Here is a 25,707-nt window from a genome sequence, read left to right as displayed (position 1 = left end):
AGATTAACATGGTCGTCATTGATGATGTTTATGCGTGCGGAAAGCCCAAGTGATCGAAAGAACCGTTCGCAATTATCCGACCCGTCAATCCGAGGGGGGGGGGAGAGAGAGGGAGGAAGAATCGGGATGACCGCCACGGGTTGTAGGTACTATACACACAGGTCCAGAGGGGGAAATAGACGACGGGAGGAGAGGTGACGCAGAAAGGGCGGCAGATTAACGAGGACCAAACAACAAGAAGGGGAAAACGCACAAAAGCGTCGAGAGCTCTCTCTTCCCCTCTGTGTTCGAGTGTGTATATGTATACATAATATACCAACGCAATACACCACACCGGCGGCGAGACGCCCGTTAATAATCCGGCATAATTGTTTTAATTGGATCTTACACACACACACACAGAACAACAACGAGCGCTCGGTATATCCTAAGCCTACGTAATAATATTATAATATACACAGTGTACGACCGTTGTGTTTTAATGCGACGGTGACGATAATATTATATTATATTATTATAATGCACACTTTACACCGGGGCATCCGCCGGCTGGCACGGGCGCGCATTACACGCACCGCCGTGGTGTGCTCTGTTAAAATATAAATATTCCTATAAAAAACCAAAATAAACCTCCGGCAAGAAATTCGGCATTTTTCGCAATCGTACAACACATATTATAAGACGTCTCTTTCGCAACGCGTTTGGCAACCGCCCCGGCGTGTAATTATACATATAATATTTTCAATTACAGTCGCGGCCGCGGCTGATGTAAAATGCAATAAAACAACTGCAACACATTGTACACGGCGCGCACGTAACCACCTCCTACCGCGGATTACAATCGCGGAAATGCAATAATGAAAAAAAAAAAAATTATACATTAAAAAATTAAACCACTCCAAATAGTAATAAAAAGAACACACACACACACATAGACCGACCGCGGTCTACAATACATACAACAAACACGAGTCCATTTGAATAATACCGTAATATATTTACATAATCGCGCCTTCATTAAAACACAGCTTAATCCGGAGGCGGCGGCGGCGGCACACGGTGTTTGGTGAACACTCGATTAAACCCATAGAATAATATTATTATTATTATTCGAGGTGCCTAAATTCCGAGGCGAAATAAATAATCCACAGGGCAACGAACAATAATGTTTTTTTTTTTTAAAAAATATACAATATAATAAATATACTACCAACCAACACGTCGACGACCGTGATACCGAATTTCGACTACCTTATTTTCATAATATACTTCATCATATTTCATATAAAAAAAAAATTATAATAATAATATACGAGCACAGAGCCGCCGAATCGGCGTTATTAATTTTAAATAACAAACGAGACAATGATACACAAGCGATGGTGTATAGATTAGATTTTCGAAAATTAAAGACCGGTTAAAAAATATATTTATACATATATATCATTCGACGACGGCCGCCTATCCTCGTGTATTTTGATTTATAATTGTTTATTACAGTTATCAATCGTGACTACTTTTTTACGCGCGAAGCAATTACGCCAACATAAATAATAAATTATTATTATTACTTCGAGAAGGTAAAATTAAAATTTAATTTTAGATCGTATCTCGTTCAGATTACCGACGTACGATAAGCTACTACAAAGTTGTGCTACAAGTCCATCGAAAGTCCACCTATATAATTAGTACCGTCGGTTGTAAATCTTCAGCCGAAGACCTCGGAATAAGAACAAGCAAAAAATCGAAACATACCAAACCGGTGTTGAGTCAAGAGACTCATAAACAAAGTGCACTAGTAGTTTTTTTTTCGGAACACTTGACCGTATTTAGGTAACAAAAACATTGTTTACGCGGTAAACAAAAAAACTGCCGAGTTTAAATAATAATTTATTATATTATTTTGTTAAGCTCAACAGCGGCGTCATTGTGGTGAGGTGCACAAGGGAGTTGTCCGAAAACTGTACATAGAAAATCCAACTATAGTCGGGGTGGTCGTGCGCTTAACCTCTCCTGGTTGTTAATTATATCAGTCGGGTTTTCACGAGGTGCCCCGCTTTGAATGAAACAAAAAAAAAAGTAATATTATACAACATTGCCGTCGCCGTCTGTCGCGTAAAAAGGGACTAATTGGTTTTTATTAAAAAAAAAAAAAAAAATGTTTAATTCACACATTAACAAAACCCGACGACGGGAACAGACTTGATTATAATATTATACAAACCGGTCGAAAACAAAGCATTAACAATACACCGTATATTTATATTAGTATAAAAAATAAAGACGGCCCGGCGATCAACTGGTGTCCTTTTACCGAGGGGACCGATTCGTCAGATTATATTATAATATTATTATATAAAATAATATCATTGTGTAAATATTAATTATTAATGTTATCTAGGTGAAGTTTTTAACGCATTTTTTTCTTTTTGAATCGGCCACTCGAATTTTAATTTATCAACAACACCATTTTGTTATTATAATATTAAAATATAATATTATTTACTCGACGCAAAGCGCGTGGTAAATTAACTGTCACGGCCATGCTCGGCTTGACGTTTGTTGTACAGGGTTGTTTATTGTCAATTAGAGGAAATCAGAAGTGGATGCTCGAGTGAAATACAGGGAGAACCATGTAAATGTCAGCAACGCCGCTGCTCTAATTACGTGTAGGAATTGTCAAAAAAACGCTATAATCAAGTACAGCTATATATTATTCTAAAATATGATATTACTAGTTTGTATTCGACACCGATCACACAACGGGGACAATATTTAACAGTGTGTGTGAATCGGTATGATGAAAGAAAAAAAAAATAGATAATTGAATCGCTACGTGTGTTTCGTATAGCTCAAACTAAACGGCTAGAGTGAACGTTACACATTATTGGAAACCTTTGTGGTCAAATACAAACGATTAAAACAGACAATCGTGGTATGCCGACGAGGTGTCATCGGCTCGTCTAGACCCACTGAAGTTGTTTTATTATCATTTGTTTGTAAGCCTAAATCGATGCGCGTTCGAGACCGAGATTATATTATATTATACTAGGGTACGCACACACACGAAATTACACACAAAGGCAAATCCGCTATCGTCAAACGATTCAACATTAAAGGGCTTCATTTGTATATTTGCATAATCCTGCCTACTGCTGTATTATGTGTTATGGGTAGACGTGTACGCCATAATAACTTGACTTAATACATTCATCAAACGGAAGGACAAAACGGCAATACCACACACGATTATATCGCGATTGGTGGTGTATTTTCTCAGATAAACAAATAAATTGTTTTGGCGTGCAATATGTAATACGTTTCGTTTATAATATTATAATTTAAATCGATTTGATATAATATACCTACATATTAATAGGTCATTGGAAATTTAAGCGAAAATGTATTGATGTCTTTTATGTGTTATTGAAAAAATGTTGGTCCAGGTAAACCCAATTTACCGAATTTTAAACTCATAAAACGACATCATAAATATAGTTTTGATTTTTTTTTTCATTGATCACATATGTAAATACTCAATAAATATATAAATTATTACATTTTTTTTTTTTATTATCGCATCACAATAACCGAAAAATTGTTTGCAACATTGAAAAAAAACTTGGGTCGAAAACAATTTTACAACCGCTTCCAAACTATTTTCGACAGCATTTTTTTTGTTATTTTTAAGTATTTAACGGGTAAACTGCGCGGTGCAACAACACGTTATTTTTACAACCCACTCAAATTACATAGTAAATTATTAACACTACTAGTATATACCAATGTCGTTAAATTTCAAAAAGTTTTTCACCGCAGCCCGACCAATATCAATAATATAATAACGAGGTGGTCGCCACTGCAAACAAAATATGCATGTCACATTTATTATTATAACATATTTTACTTATACAAACTGACACGCGCGATAACAACAACAAATAACAATTATCGCTGGCAAAACAGTGTCGAATACTAACGTTATTTTTTTTTTTTTTATATAAATGAAAAAAATATAATATAAAATTATTTAGAGCGTCACAGCAGAACATTAACACAAGGTTGCGCGGCGAGGCATGGGCGCACACCTTTTTTCGTTGCAATTTTCGGGATCTACAGATCATAAATCACACACACACACACACACACATACAAAACACACAATTTACCGTAGTTCCTATATACACGGCATAGATAATATATTATTAATCATTATGCATTATGTGGCAAACAATGATAAAGAAATAATAAATAAATAAATGTATCGGCGCACCACCACCAGCAAAATTACAGACTAAATTATTATATCATACAACCTCGTCTGCTGCAACGACAGTGTGAAATAAGCTGTGGAAATTACACACCTCTAAGCACTAATCATAATTAATAAAATTAAAAAAACTAAGTGCGTTACATCGGACCAGAACTCATTTCCGCCGCCTTTTTTACACACATCTGATCCAAATGAAAATTGTATATAATATTTTTTTTCCTTAACTAATTAGTATACTTATTACACGAGCGTTGTTCGACGGTTTCATACGATCCAAAAAAATTAAAAAAATAATAACACGTTGTTCGCTAATCGAAAATAAAACAACCTTTTTCGTACATTTTTTCCCCGCACAACATACAGTCACATCATTTTGGGGTCACACATAGCCTGACCGAAACCAAAAGCTCCCAAGACGGCCCACGAGATTGTCCTTAAGAATACAACATTATAGTATATACCACACGCCAAACGACACTCTTTGTACAGGCAATAATAATGTTACATAATAATTATTACAATCCGGATTTTTAGGTTCTAAAATTTTTTTTTTCTTTTTAAAAAAATACAATACGTTATGTAAGTGGTAAAACAACATTCTTCGAATATAAATTTTAAATCGACCAGCGACCAACACTTTTTTGGCAGTCATAACCTTAAAAATATAGAAATATTATGCATTTATATACAGGGAAAATGTTTTTCATAATTTCTAAAAACGCCAAGCCATTTACATAATAATATACATAAAAGCATAGTATTGTAACACGGTTCTAATTAACTGCTAGGCTATGACCGAGTAAGACAATATTATGTAATACACTTGATGATCGGATCGCAGTTGAACCTACATACATTACTAATTAGTAATTACTACTTATAGGGGAAAACCATTTTATTCGGTAACAGACAATTTGTTCGCGATTAAGTATTCATAATAGGTAAAGCCATCTTAGTAAACAAAACAATATGGCTTTAAATTCGTGCGTATATCGTTTGGAACGCTGCGATAACGACAAACGGCTTATTTCTTATTATCTCTGCAATTTTTACTTATGACTCACAGCCTGTTGTATAGCGGAAATGATAAACGGTCACCTCTTATACTTGGATTCTTATTCCAAGCCGTTTCCGTGTTAGGTTGACAACTAAACGTTTCGGTGAAGTAGTGTTGCAAATATAATGGCAAAGTGGAGAGAAAAAAAAAAGAGGACAACCGTCAAAAATGATACATCCAAAGTGATTATTGTTGCACATAAATAATAACAATTTTCTTTTACAAATATAATTTTGATGGTGTTATTATTTTCCACTGTAATCTGGGCGTTCGGTATATTTTATTATACGAAAATGATTTTAGCCGAGCTGCAAACAGCTTATGAGCACGTTTTATTTGGAATATATTAAATTAAAACCTAATCGCTGATTTCGATTCAATTAATTAATTCATTAAGCGGCTTAGTCGTTTTAAAGTACATTTTCGAGCAAAACGCAATACAACCGAACGGTTCGAACGGCAAAAGGCTTATAATTACAACTCGAGTATAATCGGTTTTCAATTTTTTTCCACGCGCCCCCGTTTGAATGGATTTAAATTATTACCAAACGTCGCTGCCGTCGACTGCTAATGAGTTCTGCCCGAACTAACTTATATTACAGCAACGTTAATAGACTTCAATAAAATCCTATATAAAATATATTATGTATATTTAAAACGAGAGCGCGGTTTGAATAAAAACGACTACGCCAACTCCCTCGTCGCAGAGTAAATGTTTGTATTGCTTTTTAACTCGCATACACTAAAGGCTGGCTGTTGTATATATATATATTATAAATTACATAATATATTTCTAAATTATAAATATGGTGCGGAGATCAGTGTATCACAACAGACCTACTAACCCGGATGACAAATTAAAAATAAATAATACAAATATTTATATCGCCTAAAGATGGAGTATTCAAAAACAGTGTTATTATTTATCCTTTGCGACATGTTTTACACGGCACATAAAATGTTCCGAGTCGAAAATTCAGTACAAAATACGGTTTTAAACGCTTTGAATAAATTATTATCGCACTTTATAAGTGATTATCCAAAACTGGTCATCGACCTTTATATATTCAGCAAAATGTTCTTAATTAAATCGATATGTTAGTATAAAAGTTTGAAGTATTGATAAAGTTCAGAAAAATACTAAAAAAAAAATGCAATTGTTTTAAGAAAAATTTGATTTTCTCATCCTTAATAAATCACCCTTTATACCCTTTTTATATTATATTATTTGTTATCGATGATAATTTAACCAAAATAATAATGTAAAATTTTTCTCATTTTGGTTTTTTTTTTAGTATAAAAGAAGAATGGGTGTACTCATATTCTGTTCCTCTGTAATTTTTTGTTTTACAACATTATTTATATAGTGCACGCTTTGCTCGCAAAATGCTCGACGATTGGGTGGGGGGGGGCAGAGTTGTAGGGGTAGGTAGATGACTTGTGTGTTAACTCACGAGAGAAACAAAAGCCCTGGAAGGAATACAACAACAACTGGCGAATCAACGATCATAACTTACCATCCAGGTGGAAGAGTGCCAAACCCGAACGTTTTGCTGACGATTTATGACACGACGGCAAGCCGCCCGGGCTAAGGCACGCGCCAGTAAACGGACGGGCTACAGTTTAATAATAATAATACATACTTACACAGTATAAGTATATTATACAGTCGACCGATTGTTTTTGGTTAATAATTATTATTAGATGTGGGTCAACGGGAAAACGCGGCGAAACTCAAAAACGAGTCGCCGAGCACGCGATACCTAAACGACAATCATTTCCAATTAAGTGTGGCGTGTGTTTTTATTGTTTTGTTCTGTTCAACTTTGTTTTGTTTTAACCGTAAACACGTTACACGAATAACCGAGCAATGATAACTACTACTCACAGCGCTGCTGCATACAGAGTGGTCATTTGGTTAACATTAGCTGTTAATCTTTTTCACACTAATAGTTCGCTCTGGGGTAAAATGCGTTTAAATCTCATGAAATTGAGTTTTTTTAAACGATAACCAAACTTATTGTTTACCGATTAGGGATTTAATACATAAGGAATGGGGTGGTCGTATCGCTTAAAAATATTTCAAATTCGAGTTAACTATAAATGGTTTTTGTATTTTTCAGATCTTTCAAACCGTTCGTGTATTGCAGAAAACCTTTTTTTTTTCTCTAAACATTTTGGATTTTTCGACTTGTTCACTTGCACGAATTGGCGATTCATTTTGTATATTTTATTTTGGTATAGGTAACAGATAAAAAAAAAATCCATTCACCGCCGTTTATTGTACACAGCAATTGCGAAACATAATCATCGGACTAATGTGATGTATTATTATGTAGGTCATGTTTTCACAAAGCGTTCGTATAAGGTGATAAGCAAACGCATTCGCGGTCGTCCTCTGTACTATTACTACTACTACTACTAATATGCACATCAATCGTTTACTACACACACACATGCACTACCAATGGCAAACTATATTAACCACACATGCACAAACGATCAATACGACACAACTATATAGCTGCAGTAGAGTAATATAATATATATTTTAATTCACGCGCTCGCGTGTGTGGGTAAAAGGAAGTTCAAGGTCTGCACTGTGTTAAACGGTCAAATCGTACTTTAAAAATTCATTTTTTTAACAATGATATTATTGTTATTTTTTTTTTTTTATAACAAGCTGGTTAGCGCGGATATTATAATAATACACATAACATATACTTATACATATAGGTTCTCCCCTACCCCGGGATAAATACAAATGCCGACGGGGAATCCGAGGGAAGTGGTCACGCCGTGTCGATACAGCAGCTGGGTTTGGTCCAAAAAAAAAAAAACAGCTGTTCGAGCTAGGGGAAGAAAAACTGGTTTATCCTATATATATATATATATATAGAGAGAAAGAGAGAGACAAATCGACAGAGCTATTTAGGAGGCGCAATAAACACATTTGAATGTGTAGGAGTGTGTGTGTGTGTGCTACTAACAAACGGTTTTTATACCGTCTCGTCGTATACAAGCGTTGGTGGTGAACGTACAACAACGCCAAGGTAGGTAAATACATTATTATAAGCCTGACCGAAAAACGTTTATCGATTGAATTTCGGAGTGTAACTACACGAAAATGCCATAAAAAAAAAAATTTTAAAAAATACTCAAAAAACATTTTTGTCACTTACAAAAATATTAGACCACTTCAATCAAGGTGTGCCCCTCTGTTCGTCGCAGTTGCCTACGTAGCATTGATTTTTATAAACAACGGTCATAGGTCTTGACCACCGTCCATTAGACAGTGTACTACTATGCGATAAAAAGACAGACCGGGTAATTTATTTTCCACAATCCTCACAAGAACATTATTACTACTACAACAACAACAACGGATTTGACATTACTCACCAACGACCGCGTCCTCCCACGGTATACACACTTTAGGGTTATGACGTAGCACGCGTTATTACACAATTGTATATGTATATGTGTGTGTGAGTGCATAAGGAAAAGAAAAAAAAAATCTCAAACGTTGGACAATTTATCGTCGAGAGACTCGGAAAGCCTATAGACACGTGTATTTCGTGTGTACATTACCCCGAGGATGATAAGTATATATATATATATATATATATACAGCTGAGGGGTGGCTATTCCGCTGGTCTGGGGTGTATGCGCGATCGACACTATATACAGGATGATCATTTTATCGTGAACAACTCAACATCTCATAGGGTTCAATAAATAATAAGTGTAAATTTTGTTTTTATACAATGTGATTTGTGTCATTAAATATTTAAATTGAGAACAATGTACTAAAAATGTTCACTGGTCAATAACCACAGTATTGGATAACAGTTTCTAGTTTAGGACAGGAGGAAAGTTGGAGTTTAGTATTATTTTTATCTGTGCGCACTGCCCCTCCTCCCCATGTTAATTGTTTAATAGCTATTATAACGTTAAAAATAGTCGTTCAAAGCTGGTTGTCGACCAGTCAAGATTTTTAGTAAATTAATTTAAAAGGTCAATTTAAGTTTCAAAGGTTGCTAACACTGTACTATGGAAAAAACAAAATTTCTCATTAAGCCCCATGAGATATTGAGTGGTTCGCGATAAAATGATCACCCTGTATACGCCGCCGGTAACATAATATAATACTGTATATTCATCACTCTGGTGTCCGGAGACGGCGGTGTGATTCGGACCGGATAAGCGACCGAAATAATATCTAAATCGATCTCGTCGGTATACTACACCCTTCGCCCCTTCGTCCCCCCCCCCAAAAAAAAAAATGTTTCCCTTTGCAGACCAAAGTTGCCGATTACGATTTGTCGTGTTCATACTGTACAAACGACCTTCGGTTATTAAGAACTTTCGGCGATCAATATAAACAGTATGCCGCTCTCTTGACCGCACACTAGTTCAACACGATGGACTACTAGGTGGTAGGTACTATTTATACAATGTCAGTTATTATGCATTGGCGGAGATCCTTAGGGGGAGGGCTTGGAATACTAAAAACTTTAAAACTTAAAATTAATGCCACATTTATTTCAGTATCAACAAATCTCTCACTAAAAAATAAATGTAAGTATTTTGTAGAGCAGTAATTTTAAGTTTTATGGTTCTGATCTACGCCAATGTGTACGCCTTCTGCATCCAAAACTAAAAAAATATATTTAAAAAAAACCACGTGTGGCCCGGCGTTGGGTTTGATCACTTAAATGTTTTTTTTTTTTTTTTTTACGGTTTACACACAGCCTACGACGACGAGGGAAGGGATAAAATCGATTTTCAGGCGATAAAAAATATATATATATTAAAAAAAATAACATTTTTTAGATAACAATCCTCTCGGGCGAGCCCTAACTGTCCGGTATAATTACTACCACCGTTACTACATCGACAGAGGGACGGGCCACGTGTAAGGATATAAATTAAAAATAATATACAGGATGGCCACACGCAACGAGCGCTATTAAAAACCATAAATTTCGGTCGTAAAAACGGTTATGAGTTTACCAAACAATACGGACTTTTTGGGGCGGTGAGTCATAAACGGGCTGTAAAAAAAAAATCCTATGTAAAACGCCAAAGCTTGTAAAACAACAAAAAATATACACAAACTGGACATTTTAACAAAATTCGCAGCTGATAAATATATTTAAAAAAAAAAAAAAAAAACGTTACATAATATTTTGCCGTACACATTTTCAACTCATTCAAAGCCAATATCACGTTAAAAAAAATATATCTAATATTCTTACGCACTTCAGTTAGGAATTCTGTAAAAACAATTTTACGTTGGGTTGTAAAAAACAAACGCTCCAACTAAAAAGCTGTAATACGCTATTGGTATGTGTATTTTCATGTGTCACGCGTGTGACAGACGCTTGTGGTGACGTCATGGCAAGAAAAACAAAAAAATTGTTCACCGTCCACTTCATGTATGCATTAAAGATGATAATATTAAATAATAAACGCTATAATGATAATAATAAATAGTAAACGCTATAAAATTGTTATTATTATTATTATTAGAACTATAAAGTTAAAAATAAATTATTACTTAAGCTCGTCGATTTCGTAAAATATGTGTTTACTAAAAAAATGATAATATATTTATAGCTACGAGCTAGCTATAATTAATGTGTTGTTTGCAACGACCAAATTGTCATTTTTGATAAACCCGCACAATATGACTTTTATACACTCAGGTGTCGCAGTGTCGGCTAAAAAATATTATTAGCCCCGCTATCGAATCGAAAAAAAAACACACACAGAAGAAAGGTGTGGCCCATATGGATGATGCGTTAGAAAATAAACCGTGTGTTGTTGAAATATAACAAAAATATTATATTAAAAAAACGGTTCTGGCCATGAGGTGGTAGACGTGCCGGTATACTATAATATGTATATGTTGGCATAGACTAAAAAAAAATAATAGTAATTAATGTCAATAAAAAACACGAATAATTATTTTGTTGTTGTTTTTTTTTTTTAAATATTGTTTTTACTTTTATTTAAAAAACGCCAAACGTCTCTGTCCTGTGTCTATTCGGGACTAGAGCTATCCGTTTAATTTCGAACCGCCCAATCGAGCTATAGTCGTTAAATAAACAAGTCGGAATAACAATAATAGTAATTTATCACCGGCCATGTTGTCACGACCCCGCAATGTTTGCATTATAAAATATAATCATCGTTGGAAAGACGGAAAAAAAATCACATTTTAACAGAGGACAAGACACTAGTGACGATTTAACACAACGCCATTTATTTGTTCGGTTGCACACAGCCATTATAGCCCATCTCAAGCCTCCTGAACAAACACCGGTAGTCCCTTTAAAAATGTATTTATTTTTTTTAAATAATAGTCCAACTCCCTCTTTGATCTTTCCGTCAAAAAAAAAAACAAACTTCCCAAAGACACCACGACTTGCACACGTCTACAGACCATGTCAGGGCAATTATTTTTTTTACAAAACGGACCTGTATATAATTTTTTGGTACTACTTAGTCCCAGCGTTCTTCAGAGAGAGAGAGACGATGGTCCAGTTTGATTAAAAATACTCTTTCCTTCGATCCTCCAATATCAATTCTACTATTGTCAAAAGAAATCGATTATTTACGAAAGGGCCCAAAAAAGTTGAAACTTTCAGGAAATTAAAAACAACTGTTTTTCATACACAATTTTACTTGAAAAATATGTTAAATTCTTACGCACTATACCTATTTAAATTTGTGAATACCAATTTTGTAACCCACAATAAGAGTTTTTAATTGAACCAATTTGACGCCCATGTAGAACAAACGAATTACTAAACTATTTTTTCATAAATAAAATTACTAAATCATAAACTGGATTATGTGCAATACAGTTGATGTACCTAAACCAAAACTACTTTACCTATTTATACATTTGTATTATGACTTTTAAACAAATGTTTATAACAATTTATAAATCATTAATAGCAACTTTTCTTCCAGACTTCAGTCATGACAGTCGTCAACGGTCACATAGGCATATTTATTAAAAAAAAATTGTGACTTAACACGTTTCATAAATAAACGATTCAAATATGATCCTCGCCGAGTTTACCTCTCCTCGTGCCTTCTTAACAGCGGCTCGGCGTTCTCGTGATAAATTTAAATAAACATAAAAAATGAACACAAATGACGTGTGGGTTGTTATGTACATTATGTAATAATATAGTAACGTCAATTTCAATCCCGTGCGTTAAGCCGTCGCGGTGGGAGAAAAGAAAGCGTTATATTTTATTTTATTATTATTATTATTATTATAATAACGCTGGTTTTTTAAGAAGCCTCGCGGTTCCTTTTTTTATTATCATTCTTAACCGCTCATTTGAAACATTTTTGATAATGCTCTGCTAGAGTATAATATTATGTGTGCCTGTGTGTGTTATACTGTGTGTAGGTTATTATTCGTGAGGTTGAGTCCAAAAATAACAGAGCTACCGAGTATGTGCGATCATAACAAGCCGACGACATTTGGCCCTTTGCCCCTAAAACAACAAGCAATAAATAGTACATGGGTCCGATTTAAATTCGTTCGACCTCGAACACGCTGTACGCTCTTAAGACTACAATATATTATTTTTAGTATGTTTTGTCGTCGCCCCGATAAGGAAAAAAAATTGCAAAAAAAAAAATAAACCACAAGTTCTCTTACCTGTTTTTCTCCAACTCGTTGTGAGTCGTCCTGTAAAAAAAAAAAAAAAAATGTTTTTAATTTACAAATTGATACGTAGACTAAATTATAGTGACTTAACGTTAAGTTTTTACACAATGACCTCCCCCTCTATATTCCCCCCTACCACCTCCATTAACATTTTGCAAAGAAAACTAGGTTTTTTTTGTCATCTTGTGCCATATTAAGAAAAAAAAGAACAACCTTTAAAAAACCGGACTTGAATCCCCCCCCAAAAAAAACCTCATAACGCTGTTAATTATACCCCCCCCCCGCTTTGTCGGTTTAAATTAAATCATAATATTCGGTTTCGTCAGTCGACGGAAAAGCAAAACGATATTATCAAAGGGAAATTAAATAAAATAAACTAAGTTATAAGGCATTACTTTTTTTCCCCCAAGAAACCGAGATGAATAATTAATATTTCGGCCCACGCCTTATTGTTTTAACTCAAAATCTTGGTCGTCTTGGACCGGGCGCGGGTTTTTCCCAAACCGTACACAAGTGTTGGGGTAATCCTATTTTTCATTCGCCAACACAAAAGAAACCTAACCGCACTGTCGACCAACAACGGAGGGGAGGGGAGAGGTGGTTGCACGGCATTTTTTAAATAAATATTTTTAATTCGTTACTTAGAATTTATTTTGTTTGTATAAGTCGGATTAACAATGCTCGGCTCTATAAATTCTAAATATTATTTATACCTAAAAATTGTACGTACGATGCCAAAAGTCTGTACATTGTGTACTTAAATATATATATATATATATATTTGGTCGTAAAATAACGTCATTGAACGCACGAGGATAAACGGCAAACTGCATGGTAAACGGTTATTTTAATTGTCCGATAAAAACGAGCAACCGTTTAAACGACCTTAAACTAAAAATGAAAAAAAAAAAATCTGTCCAACGCGCGATTTTAGCGTTAAAATTTTACTTAAAAAAAAAAATATATATATATATAATGTAACACGTTGGACCGTTTTGAAAAAACGATATCATTACATTTTTTTTTTTTTATGAGACTGTTCGAGTCGAACGCAAAACAATTATACGTTTTATTTTGCTTGCTAACCATTTATTATTATTAATATTATAGCGGTTTATAGTGTACGATAAATATTTAATTTTTTTTTTTTTACTCCCACATATGATATTAATATAGTGACTGTATATTTGTGTATTGGTCGCGCGTTAGTATACAGGGTGATCGCTTTACCGCATACCACTCAATATTGTCATAGGGTTTAATAAGATATTAAAATGTTTTTTTTTTGTCATATTCTTTTTATTCAATGTGATCTCAATTTTTCACAATTTTTTTTTCGTTTTTAACCCCCTTCCAACTTTTGAAACTTGAATAGCAGTGCGTACCTACATTTCATTAACCAGTCAAGATTTTTAGTACATTACTCTCAACTTAAAAAATGAATGAAATGTACGCGTTACCATTTAAGTTTCAAACGTCGCTATCAATAAAACTAAGTTGGGGGTAAAAACCAAACACCGAGTACACATTGTACAAAAAAACCGTATGAAAAACGAAAATTAAATTCCTTATGAAATCACACGATCACTCTGTATTGAACAAAATTAAAAAAAAAAAAAAAGCTCAGCGCAACCGAGCTGTTAAAAACTTTATTTCTATATCTATACACGTGCATATAATATCTGGTATACAATGTATCGGATGTAACATTATAATACAACATTATGGTACATATAACATCATTACGTCATAATATGCAAGTAATGGGTTTTTAATGAAAACAATTAACCAGTTGCACGAGTAGACTGACCGACGTCGTCCTATATTATTATTAAAAAAAAATTACAAACCGCACATTCGTGTAATGAGTATAATATTGAAATGTTTTTTTTTTTTTTTTACATATTGTAATTACACGGTCTAGGTTTCTGCAACGCGTTAAAGGTAACACCACGCTAGGGTTTGCGCACCAATTATTATTTATTAAGGTCACCGGTTTTAAGCGCTCGGTTTTCGCTTTGGGAATCAATGATTAATACTAAACAATGTTTTTTTTTTTTCAAATTTTATTATTCAATCAAACGCACTGACGAAAAGCGGTTAATCACGCGTACAATTTGTTGTAGTTTCAATTGGCTTTGTACCTCTACTAATAGCACCACTACCAGTATGTGGTATTGAAAGAAAATATAAAAAATAAAACATTCAATTAACAAGCTATAAATACAAAAAAAAAAACATTTATTTTTAGTGTTATATTTCAGAAATGACATCGACTAACAACACATCGCGTAACGGATCTTTCTTTTCATCGGGTTCTTTTTACCGTTTAATGACACCTACCTGTATAATATGCGTCAACCGTTTTCTTCAGTCAATGCACGTTGCACATATTACACTCTCAGTCTACAGCTGATCAGTTAACATAGCCTAATCGAACCGACACTATGAGTCGATGATAAAATCAATTTTTAAACATTTTTTTTTTTGTTTTCTCGCAGACACAAAAGCCAACCGATAACCACCTAACCAGGACAGGGCCTTTTGCCTTTGAGGCCACGATGATCCTGCGTCGTCGGTATATTACTTTCTTTTAGTTTTTACTTTTTTTCAAACATGAAATAAATTACTGTTGTTTGTGGCGGAGAAAATAAAAAAGACAACAAAGGACAGACTCTGAAATGATTAAACTGGTCTGCTTTGTCACCGTAAAAAGTTTGCGGTGGAAAACTTCAATTATTTTAATAGCTCGGAAAACGAAACGGAAAAAAACATTCCCCAACAGTTGTAATTAAAAACATAAAATACCCAAGTCCTCGAACCACAAAAGCTATTGTAGGCATACAGCACTGTCTCCAGCTCGGGCATACTTACATTGGAAGTAAGTATTCGATCCGGAGCAACGACGTGCATTAAACAAACAAAAAAAAACCTAAACTATTTACAACTAACAACAAAGTGAAGTTTTCCCCTTTTTTTTAATTTTGGGTTTTCCTTTACAAGTTAGGGTTACAGATTTTTAAGAAAATTCTAGATCTACCTTCGGTCTAACGTTCAGACTTTGAGGCTTTATCTAATAAAAGCGAAATTAAGAAAAAGTGTTCACCCATTCTGAGAGCAAGAGTTTATGATGTTTTTTATTTTTATTTGCCAAAGTCTATCCAGAGAATTTATCTAAAGAATATTTCATACAAATTTGCTTGTAATTTGACTAATTAAAAAAAAAAAAAAGTTATAGAGCGGCATAATTTTGAAGTCAGATTTTCAAAAGGAAGGGGTGAATTTTTTAAAAAAAATTTTAACCAAATATAATACCTTTTGTGTACGATTTCTCTAATCTACCGTGTATGTTTACAAAAGCACCCAAGTAGTAAACAACGACAATGGTTTTATTTCCCACATGTTTATACATAGTAATACATATATTATAATATTATATTATACTGGCGAAGATTATTGTGTTTCCCCGAAATAAACAAACCATCTGGCCGGTTCGGAAAAAAACAGACTATTATTACTATAGATATATATTATTATTATTATTACCCACTATCGTGGCCATCGACGTACTACGAGTTTTTTATCGTTTGATAAAAAATTATAATAATATACTTTTTTTTTTGTTGATGTACAATATATTATTACTATTATGATAATATGTTTGCACCGGCGTTACAACACTATTATGATCTGCTGTTGTTGTTGGAAAAACTCAAAATACAAAAAAAGGCGGTGCGCAAAGAACCGTTACGCTACACGGCCAGATAGGATCATATAGTAATTAATTATTGTTATTATTATTATTATATCATACTTTACACGGTTTACGCGCACTTTGTCACAATATTGTATTTTTTATTTTTTATCCGCCTCGACATAAAAAAGCCAAAAAGAATATTGAAAAGAATAAAAGCGACAAAGGTCACGACAAATACGTGGTCTTTTTGATAGTAAAATAAAATAAAAAATATAAATATATTGAATAAAAATACTACTTTAATTGAAAAAAAAACGAGTTAAATAATCAAAATTGCTTTTGTTTTAAATGACTTTCGAATTAAATAGCGCTTTTCCGGCTGTTACCACTATGGTTGATATTCGTGTGCAGTAACCAGAGCGGTAATTACCCAGTGACGCACCCGGTAACCGCGTATGATTGATTACGCGCCAAAACCTACAGTTTTTAAGTCGTTATTATTAGGTATTATTTTTTTAAATACCTTAAAATCTAAATCGACAAACCTAAATAATGTAGCGGAACGGTTTAGGATAAAAAAAATTAGTTAACCAATACATTTTGCCGTTAACGATTGAGAAACGGGAAATAAAATGGCGGGCGCGCGCGCGTTTGTAAACACAAACCGTTCGCGTTTACCTTTCCAGGGGTAGGCGAGGGGGAAGGGAGGGTCAAGGTCGTGCAATAGTTATATTATAAGTATTTTTTTTTTTTTTTTGAGAAAATAATGGAACAAAAACACTCACCGACTTCCCTGCGACTTCTTGGTCTTGGGCCTCTTGACGTTGGCCCCTTTGAGATCAATGGTAATCGGCATCGGCGAAGCGTATCCGTGTTCGGCTTCTGTATGTAATCATTAAAACATGACGTGTCAATAAATGTAGTATAGGTAGGTAGGTACAGCCTAATTTGGAAGGCGAAGGGGGTGGTAATAACAATATAATAAAAAACGCGCGCAATTTTTAAATAATAATAATAAAATAAATAACGGTAAAACGAAATAGTTACAACGATTGCGCGTTTGGCGGAGCTACCGGGGGGGGGACAATGGCGGCAGAGAGAAGGGAGCGGATAGGAGGCGCGCGCGCGACCGACTTACCTCTTTCGCGCCTTTCCAGGTACTCCGCGGCTTGCAACAACGCGGCGATGCTCATTTCGGTAATTTTTTATTTTTTTATATTATTTCGCAAACGATTACACGCGATTATAAAAATATATGATAATTATTTATCAAAAAACAAAACCCGACGACACTCGATTTCGGTTTTTGATTGGTGATCGACGCGCCGCCGTGTCCGCCCGGGGGGGACCGATACGGTTGAAATATTAGATTTTTCGGTATAATCAAATAAAAATTATATTATAACACACACACACACACACAAAACGAATAATACTAGTTAAATATATATATATATAAATATAATTTTGATTTAATCGCGCGCACGTACTAGACACACACACACACACACATAAACAAAAAAACTATACTCTTTTTTTTGAGAGAAAAAAAAACGGCCGCACTATGCTTATGCGGTAAGCACACCCGACACTCGCGACAATCGACGCTTTTATAATTATGTTTTTTTTTTTTTATAAATTATATTTTTTACTAATATATATATATATGAGACAAAAAACCAAAAAAAAACGAATCGATAAAATTTGTTTAATATATATTTAAAACGAAAAAAAAAAATTAAGGAAAATTTCTCTTAAAAAAAAAAAAACCACCAAAAACGACGTTATAATATATTATATTTAAATTATTGTTGTTGACTGTTGTTGTTGTTGTTGTTGTTGTAATAGTGTGCGGCGCGACAAGCGACGGCGACGGTGCGTCGGAATCGGGACTGTAAACGCGACTGCGGCCGATCACCGTCGGGTTATTGACGTGTGCACGGCGGTGCGGCCGGGCCGAGCCGAGCCGACCGCGGCCGAACCCCGGGTACGGTGGCGGGACGCGGCGCGGCGGGGGATCACGTGAAACGCACGCCGAGTACGCGCTGCCAACAGCTGGCGTGCAACGTGTACCTCCACGGCGGCCGCGCGACCACCGTGCCGCCATCTCGCGGTTACCGGGTTGTTACCGCGGCTTGACCAACATTGCGAATCCCGGTTACCCCCCGTACTTGTGTATCGTTCCGGGGTCGGTGCGCGTTATGAGCTTTATGATTAACTATTGTGAAAAGAAAAACAAACGTATACATTTGAACAATAGTGAAAAAAACGTGTTTATTTTTTTTTTTGTTTAAACTATCCAGACGTATTTTATTTTGCAAAGAATTTGTTTATTTAATTATTTACTATGGGACTTTGTTGAACGCACGGGTAAGTGAAAAAAAATGCACTGTTAATACAATATACTCGTTTTAATAGCAAAAATATATTATTTAGGTAGATAAATTCAAATGTTCAAACTAAACAAAAACATACGATTTTTGAGTTTAAGTGTTCTAAATAAACGCATATATTGATAATTACCGTGTTGGCCATTATTTTTCAGCGACAAGAAAAGCTTTTTTACCAATAGAAAACTGGGAAAACGCCCAAAACTTTGGCATAGTTATGACGTTTTGAAAGTTTTTACTTTGAACTTCAAAAGCAAAAGTACGACCGCCAGAATCTGACTTTACCGTGGTAAAAAATAGGTACATAATAATATATTTCAAAAAAATGTTTGATATATTCCCATGGGAACTAAACTGAATGTTTTCTAAATTTCCAAATTTTAATTAAGTACACCTAAAAAAATACTTCTTAAATTTGCATATACAATTTATTATACATACACATACATATGCGTGTATATTATATAAATAAAAAACTAAGTTTTTGGAATTTTTCACTTGTAGTTTATCAAAATATGTTTTTACAAAAAATGCAAATGAATTGTTTTAAAATATTTTTAAACAGTACACTTTGTATAATATGCAGACAAACGGTGAACGTTTCAGATTGATATCATATTTTGTCATAAAGTTCTAGAACCTAAAAACCGGAGTGTTTTAATAAATTATCATATTTTTTAACCGGTATTGCATCGCCTGGCTAAAAATAAATTATCAAACAATTTTTTTTCCCCATTATCGTCGACCTTGTCTGAACGCTCAATACAATTTTTTAATCAAATGAAAAATCTACTGACACACACTTAAGGTGACTTGACGTGGAACGACCCAGATGGGCTGCTAAGGTAACAGCATAAAAAAAAAAAATACAGTCATTTTAAAAAACGCCTTAAAAACGAACACACAGGCAACACAATAAAACGTAATCGACCGTGTTATAATAATTCCTGAAATAATATGTCTAATAAACAGAGTATATTGTATTTTTTTTTTTGTACAAATTCATTTTACCAGCGTTAAATCGACTGGCTAAAAATAAATTGTTAAAAAAAAAAATTGTTTTCCTACTACAATAATATTGACCTTGTCTGAACGTTCTACCAATTTATTAATCAAATTTAAAAATCTTATATCGCCATTCTACTGTCGGGTAGGACACAGTGTGTTCTGGGGAGGATCTAAGAATAAAAAAGAGAGGGGGGGGGGCTAGAAAAAAATCCCTTCAAATACACAAAAGCAAAAGTCATAGTTATGGAGGATGATATGCGGACCAGTTCGCGATACAAGGACAAATGAATGGAGAAGGAAGCTCAACAAGGAACCTCAGGAAGAACTGGGCTTAGCACCAGTCACTAGTTATATAAAAGGACAAAGAATTCAGTGGCTGGGCCATATTATGCGAAGAAGCGAGGAAGAAATCATCAGAGCAGTTATGGAATGGAAACCGGAAGGGAGAGATAGAGGGATATAGTGATGGCGGCAAAAACTCTAATAGAGTTGTAAATGCCAGTGAAGAAGAAGAAAAGTCATAGAGACACATAGTTTACATACTCCAATAGTATATTATATTATTATAAAAGGAATAAACATAAAAATACACTATTAACGAACACAATATTTAAATAGAGGGCTTCAGCCCTCCCTTGTATCCGCCCCTGTGAGCGTGTTGTATTATTTAAATTAAACTCTGAGGTTAACAAAAACTACGAAACTATATCACTTGTTGACCTTTTCGCCGAGAAGTAGTGAAAACTTTGGTTTTATTTTTCGTACAACTCTCGAGGTATGAAATATAAATTGAAGATGGATCTACTGCGGTGAATCCGTATGCAGGAAATTCGAACAAGGAGAATATTGTGTACCTATGTGTGTGTATTCCTTAGCGGCTGGTTGCTCTTGCACAACGCGGTTATGGTACTAGGTAATAATTCAAAACCGACAAGGTCGAAGAAGTTTTTACCGCAACAAACTTTATTTTTCCCCTGTACGATATTAACTTACTTTTATACTTGGAACGCGCTAAATCTAATGTATATATATATATATATATATATATTATTTTTTCGGCGCTGTACAAATCGTAAACTTTTCGTCCGTATACATAATATTGTTTGGAGGGGTAAGGGATTACATCTATATTATAGTATAGTATTTGTATATACTTGTGCTGTGCCGTCGGTCAGGCGATAATCCAAAAAAAAAACGTCCGAAATGTTATAATATTTTAAAATCACTAAACGACTTCAGAGTTCAGTTACCGCCTTTCAAAAATATAACACCTTCCGCGTCGTAGACTATTATCAATCCGGTGGCCATGATGGAAATTGAAAAGTTTTCATTTAATAATATTAAACAAGTATTTTAAATCTAAAACCGCGACTGTAACAGCTGATAACGATAAAAAAACGTCAAAACTTATGAAATATTATATTTTGTTATATACATAAATATATTGTACTAATACTAGATAGCCGTTTTTGCCATAATCACTCAGAAATTAGCTGAAGCCGCCGCCATATGCAATGTACGCACTATCGGTAAACAAACGTTATCAATATTAGGCATTATCATCTTGTACATAATTCAGAGTAATCTTGTACTCAATTACCTTATGCCTTTATAATTTTTTATTTTACCCGTTGTTGTTATATTATCATTGATAGTGTATTTGATAACGTTTGTTTACCGACTGTGCCTACATTGCATATGGCGTCAGCTTCACTGATAATAATTCGAAGACGGCTATCTAGTATAGTGTAGCTATAGATATAGGTTATTTATAAAGTAAAATAAAAATACACATATTTAAATAAAACTGACATAATCTCAGTCATTAGTCACTACACATTTTATAATTCCTTATTTACACACACCTGATTTTTTTAAACTATTAAAAAAAAATTTGGACCCATTTGGGTAATACTTAAAAAGTTTTGGAACAAAATAACTTTTTAAACAATCCACTCTGAACCCTTGGTGTAATTCTTAGTATGGATATTTATTTGAGGTATATTTAAATTGTTATTTTGTGATGGTATATTTTTGTTCGGGTAAATAATGTCTTATCAAATAATGATCTTTGTTCAGAATTATCATCTTTAAAAACTACAACGCCAACAAACACATTTATGAGTTTTTTGTTGAATATTTTGTTTATTTTTTTGGACTAATCAATAAACTCCAGTTGTACAACAATGTAATCTTCTTAGGTAATTAAACAGCTTATTTTTTTAGTACACAGCAGTCAAAGTAATAATTGGTTTTTTTTTGTCTCTGAATCACTCAGACTGGGAGGAGAATGTCAAAGTAACCTAACATAAGGCATAGTGCATGTTATATTGTTATTATTTATTGGGAAATTAATAAATCAATAAATCTGAAAAAAATGTAGTTTCTCACTTCTATTTTTGGATTGTAATTTGTATTGGGAACTAACCATACAATTATACAAATTTAAAAAAAACTATTCTAAACGAAACAATAAATAATTACATATTTGTTTACACTTAAATTTCAAGCGAAAAATGCTGGTTTTTATTTTTTTTTATGGTTACTTCTAACCTATATATTTGCATTTCGGTTTAATAACCTATTCCGTCGAGCTTTAAATAATTTTAAGTGTTTTGCATTTTTTTTTTTGTTTATTTCTTAACCTCGTCATTTTCAACAGTTTTTGAATTCGAACTTAACATTTTTACAGCCCTCGTGTTCGATTGTCCAGGATTTATAGATCCCAGGGAAGATTAAAGTGCATTGTCATTAAATTGCTAGATATTTCTCACCCAAAGAAAAGAAAATCCTCCTATAAAGCCAATTAAAATCGTAGTAGATCTTACAAAATCTTTATAATGGGTTAATAATGGTCCATTGTTGTTAATATGTTAAATTAAAGATCAACTGATTGAAGGTTTATTTGCATTGACAAAATCATTATTATCATCATTATTTATTTTAAAAAAAAATAATAGTTTGCTATTTCCTCAGATAAAAAGTATTTATTTGCAGGCTAACATTGACCAATAATTAAAAAAATGTATTATTTATCAAAAGAATACTTAAAGAATTTTTTTAATTATTTAAATTCGTTTTGTTCAAAGCACGATGCACATTCTTTATTTTCTATTCGTTAATTAACAATTCATTTGTTAAATAAGATGCAATTCCAAACCAAACCAAACAAAAAATAAATAAATAAATAATGGTACTGATATAAATCATAATGGAAAAATAGAAAATGTTATTTTTTTTCTATTTACTTTCATTATAGGTTTTGGAAAATGGAGAATTAGTTGTTATTATTGATCTTTTCAATTTATAGAGAAACAAGAGAATAGTAAATTGAGAGACACATGCGACCATATACGAGGTGGAAAAATAATTGCTTTTAGAGAGTTTTTAAGTCGAGTTTGTGAGTTGTATCAGCGCAGTGATTTTAGCAATTAACCCAACTGGAAGATTTGTAGAAGTGTTTAGCTTGTTCCGGGAAAAAACTTTTGGTCGAAAGAACCTTAAGGAGTAGAATTGACGAGGATTTATTTATTTTTCAAAACATTTTGGATTGCTTTTAGTCGTCCCGGCCGTGTTGTTCGGACTTTCTTAGCTGTTGAGTGGTACAGTTTTTGTATTGACACCATCGTTGATTTGGACTATTATTCAATTAAGTAAACACCCTACATACTTTATATATTGTTTATTATTAAACGGTGTTCTGAACAATATTTATTCGAATTAAAGTGAAAACTAATCGAATGACGATAAATTCGAGTAAAAAAATACATTTCAATGGTTGTTTCTTCTTAAAAGGGACCCAAGTCGCATATTTGACTTATATAAAATTGGTTTATGGTGTATTATATATATTCACTTATGTATCGTTTTGTGTTGAAAAGTTCCAATTTTCTTATCCCACGAATCTCTGTTTGGGAATAATTTGATGTTTTAAAACAATTTTTCTTAACCTTTCGATTCATGTAAGAAATACATGTACGGGGTTAACATTTATAGAATTTTGTTAATTTTTGAAACATTGATAAATAGCTACACAGTTAAAATTGTTTTATTGCATTCTGCAAAAAGACATTTTGTTTTAAGTATTATTGAAATTTTATTTATTTATTTATTTTTTTTGGCTTTGTGGGATGGATGTTTTCTGCATAACGCATACCATTAATTTATTTAAATTATTATTTATAATTTCACGGGATAATAATCACTAGTATTATGTTAATTTGAAACTACAAAATTTGCTGAAAAGTATGACTGATAATTTTTGGAAAAATAATCAATTTATGAGTAAAATTAATGGTAATTGAACATTTAGCTCTTGTAATTCTGAATAAATTATTCATGATTAATACAAATTTAACTTTTTCTTACTACCAATACTAATAATGGTTAATAATTTAAACTTAAATTATAATTCATAATTAAACCGAGTTTTGTTTTTTAAGCTTTTCTTTGTCTAGCCTATAAGTATAGCCTCCCAATAGGTTCATATTGAATTTAATTTTACTATAGACATTTAGAATTAAATACATTACATTTAAACGCGACTTCATTGAAGATATTTACAATTTGGTACATTAATTTAGGTTTATTAATGAAAAAAATTAAAGTAATCTTTTTAATTCATTTTATTTTTTCGAAAAATAGTTTCCTAGAAATCGTTTTTGGAGCGGACATCTTACATTTAGACTTGAAGAGGGTTAATCTACACCATATTACACGTCTTAAAACAAATTGAAAATACACCAACAAAAAATATTTTCAATATTATACCCATTGAGATTTTTGATTTTCAATAGATATTATTAGGAGACTTTAATCAAATAAGTTTTGTTTTTTCTAACATATAGTACCTTCGTCTTGATACAACTAAAACTTATATAATTTTACTTTAATAACGTCATCGGGTGTACGAACCTCAAGTCAAAATGGAACATTTTTACCAACCTAAGCAGATTTTATGGTTACTTAATAAACCACAAACGCAATAGTTTTTAATATTCGTATTAAACATTTGAGTAAATAATACATATTTTTATATGACTTAAAAAATATGTACACTCGACCTTCTCAAAAAAAAAAAAAAAAACTCTTATTAAAATTCGTCACTGCGGTAAAAAATTTAAGATCCAGTTTTTTTTTTTGACATATATTTATATATATATATATATTTTTTTTATGACTTTCCAGACAAGATATGAGCTTTTGAACGCACTCGTCAAGCGAACACAAGGCACACGTATTGTGCACTGCGCATTGTATACGTCTTGTATCTACTCATCGGGCATCCCATGCACGTGCTTGGCAGACAGCCGTAGCTATAATAATATTAAAAAAAAAGTAAAGCAATAACAATAATAATATCATCCGACATCTCGGTGGGGACGACCGGCGGTGTTCGTTGTAAAATGTTTATTAAACGTAAAATTTCAGACGTGCCCGATTATACGAAATAGTATGAATAGAGCAAACGAGAGTGTACGCCATAGTTTTTTGATATTTTTATGTCCCCTTAAAAAACATTTGCAAAGCGCGTTCAATTCTTTTAGAACATTTTTTTAGAAGTATGCGCGTTTTTTTACTGTG

General features: G+C 33.2%; 1 protein-coding gene across 1 annotated transcript in view; it reads right to left on the bottom strand.

The window, feature by feature from the left end:
• Window positions 1-18,621, bottom strand: part of LOC126833671 (max dimerization protein 1-like) — a 123,910-nt gene extending 105,289 nt beyond the window's left edge. Inside the window, exons 1-3 of the mRNA XM_050565126.1 lie at window positions 17,865-18,621; window positions 17,512-17,608; window positions 13,021-13,050 (exon numbers count right to left, since the gene is read on the bottom strand). Of these exons, the coding sequence (XP_050421083.1) occupies window positions 13,021-13,050; window positions 17,512-17,608; window positions 17,865-17,919 (182 nt within the window). The 5' untranslated portion in view covers window positions 17,920-18,621. The remainder of the gene's footprint in view (window positions 1-13,020; window positions 13,051-17,511; window positions 17,609-17,864) is intronic.
• Between the last annotated feature and the right edge of the window lie 7,086 nt (window positions 18,622-25,707).

The sequence above is a fragment of the Adelges cooleyi genome, unplaced genomic scaffold (assembly GCF_023614345.1).
Source record: "Adelges cooleyi isolate 19-005CV unplaced genomic scaffold, UGA_ACOO_1.1 ACOO_flye_CR_arks_rails_tigmint_CR_PRNA_2, whole genome shotgun sequence".
Classification (NCBI taxonomy): Eukaryota; Metazoa; Arthropoda; class Insecta; order Hemiptera; family Adelgidae; genus Adelges; species Adelges cooleyi.
This window is presented reverse-complemented; position numbering and strand designations above follow the sequence as displayed.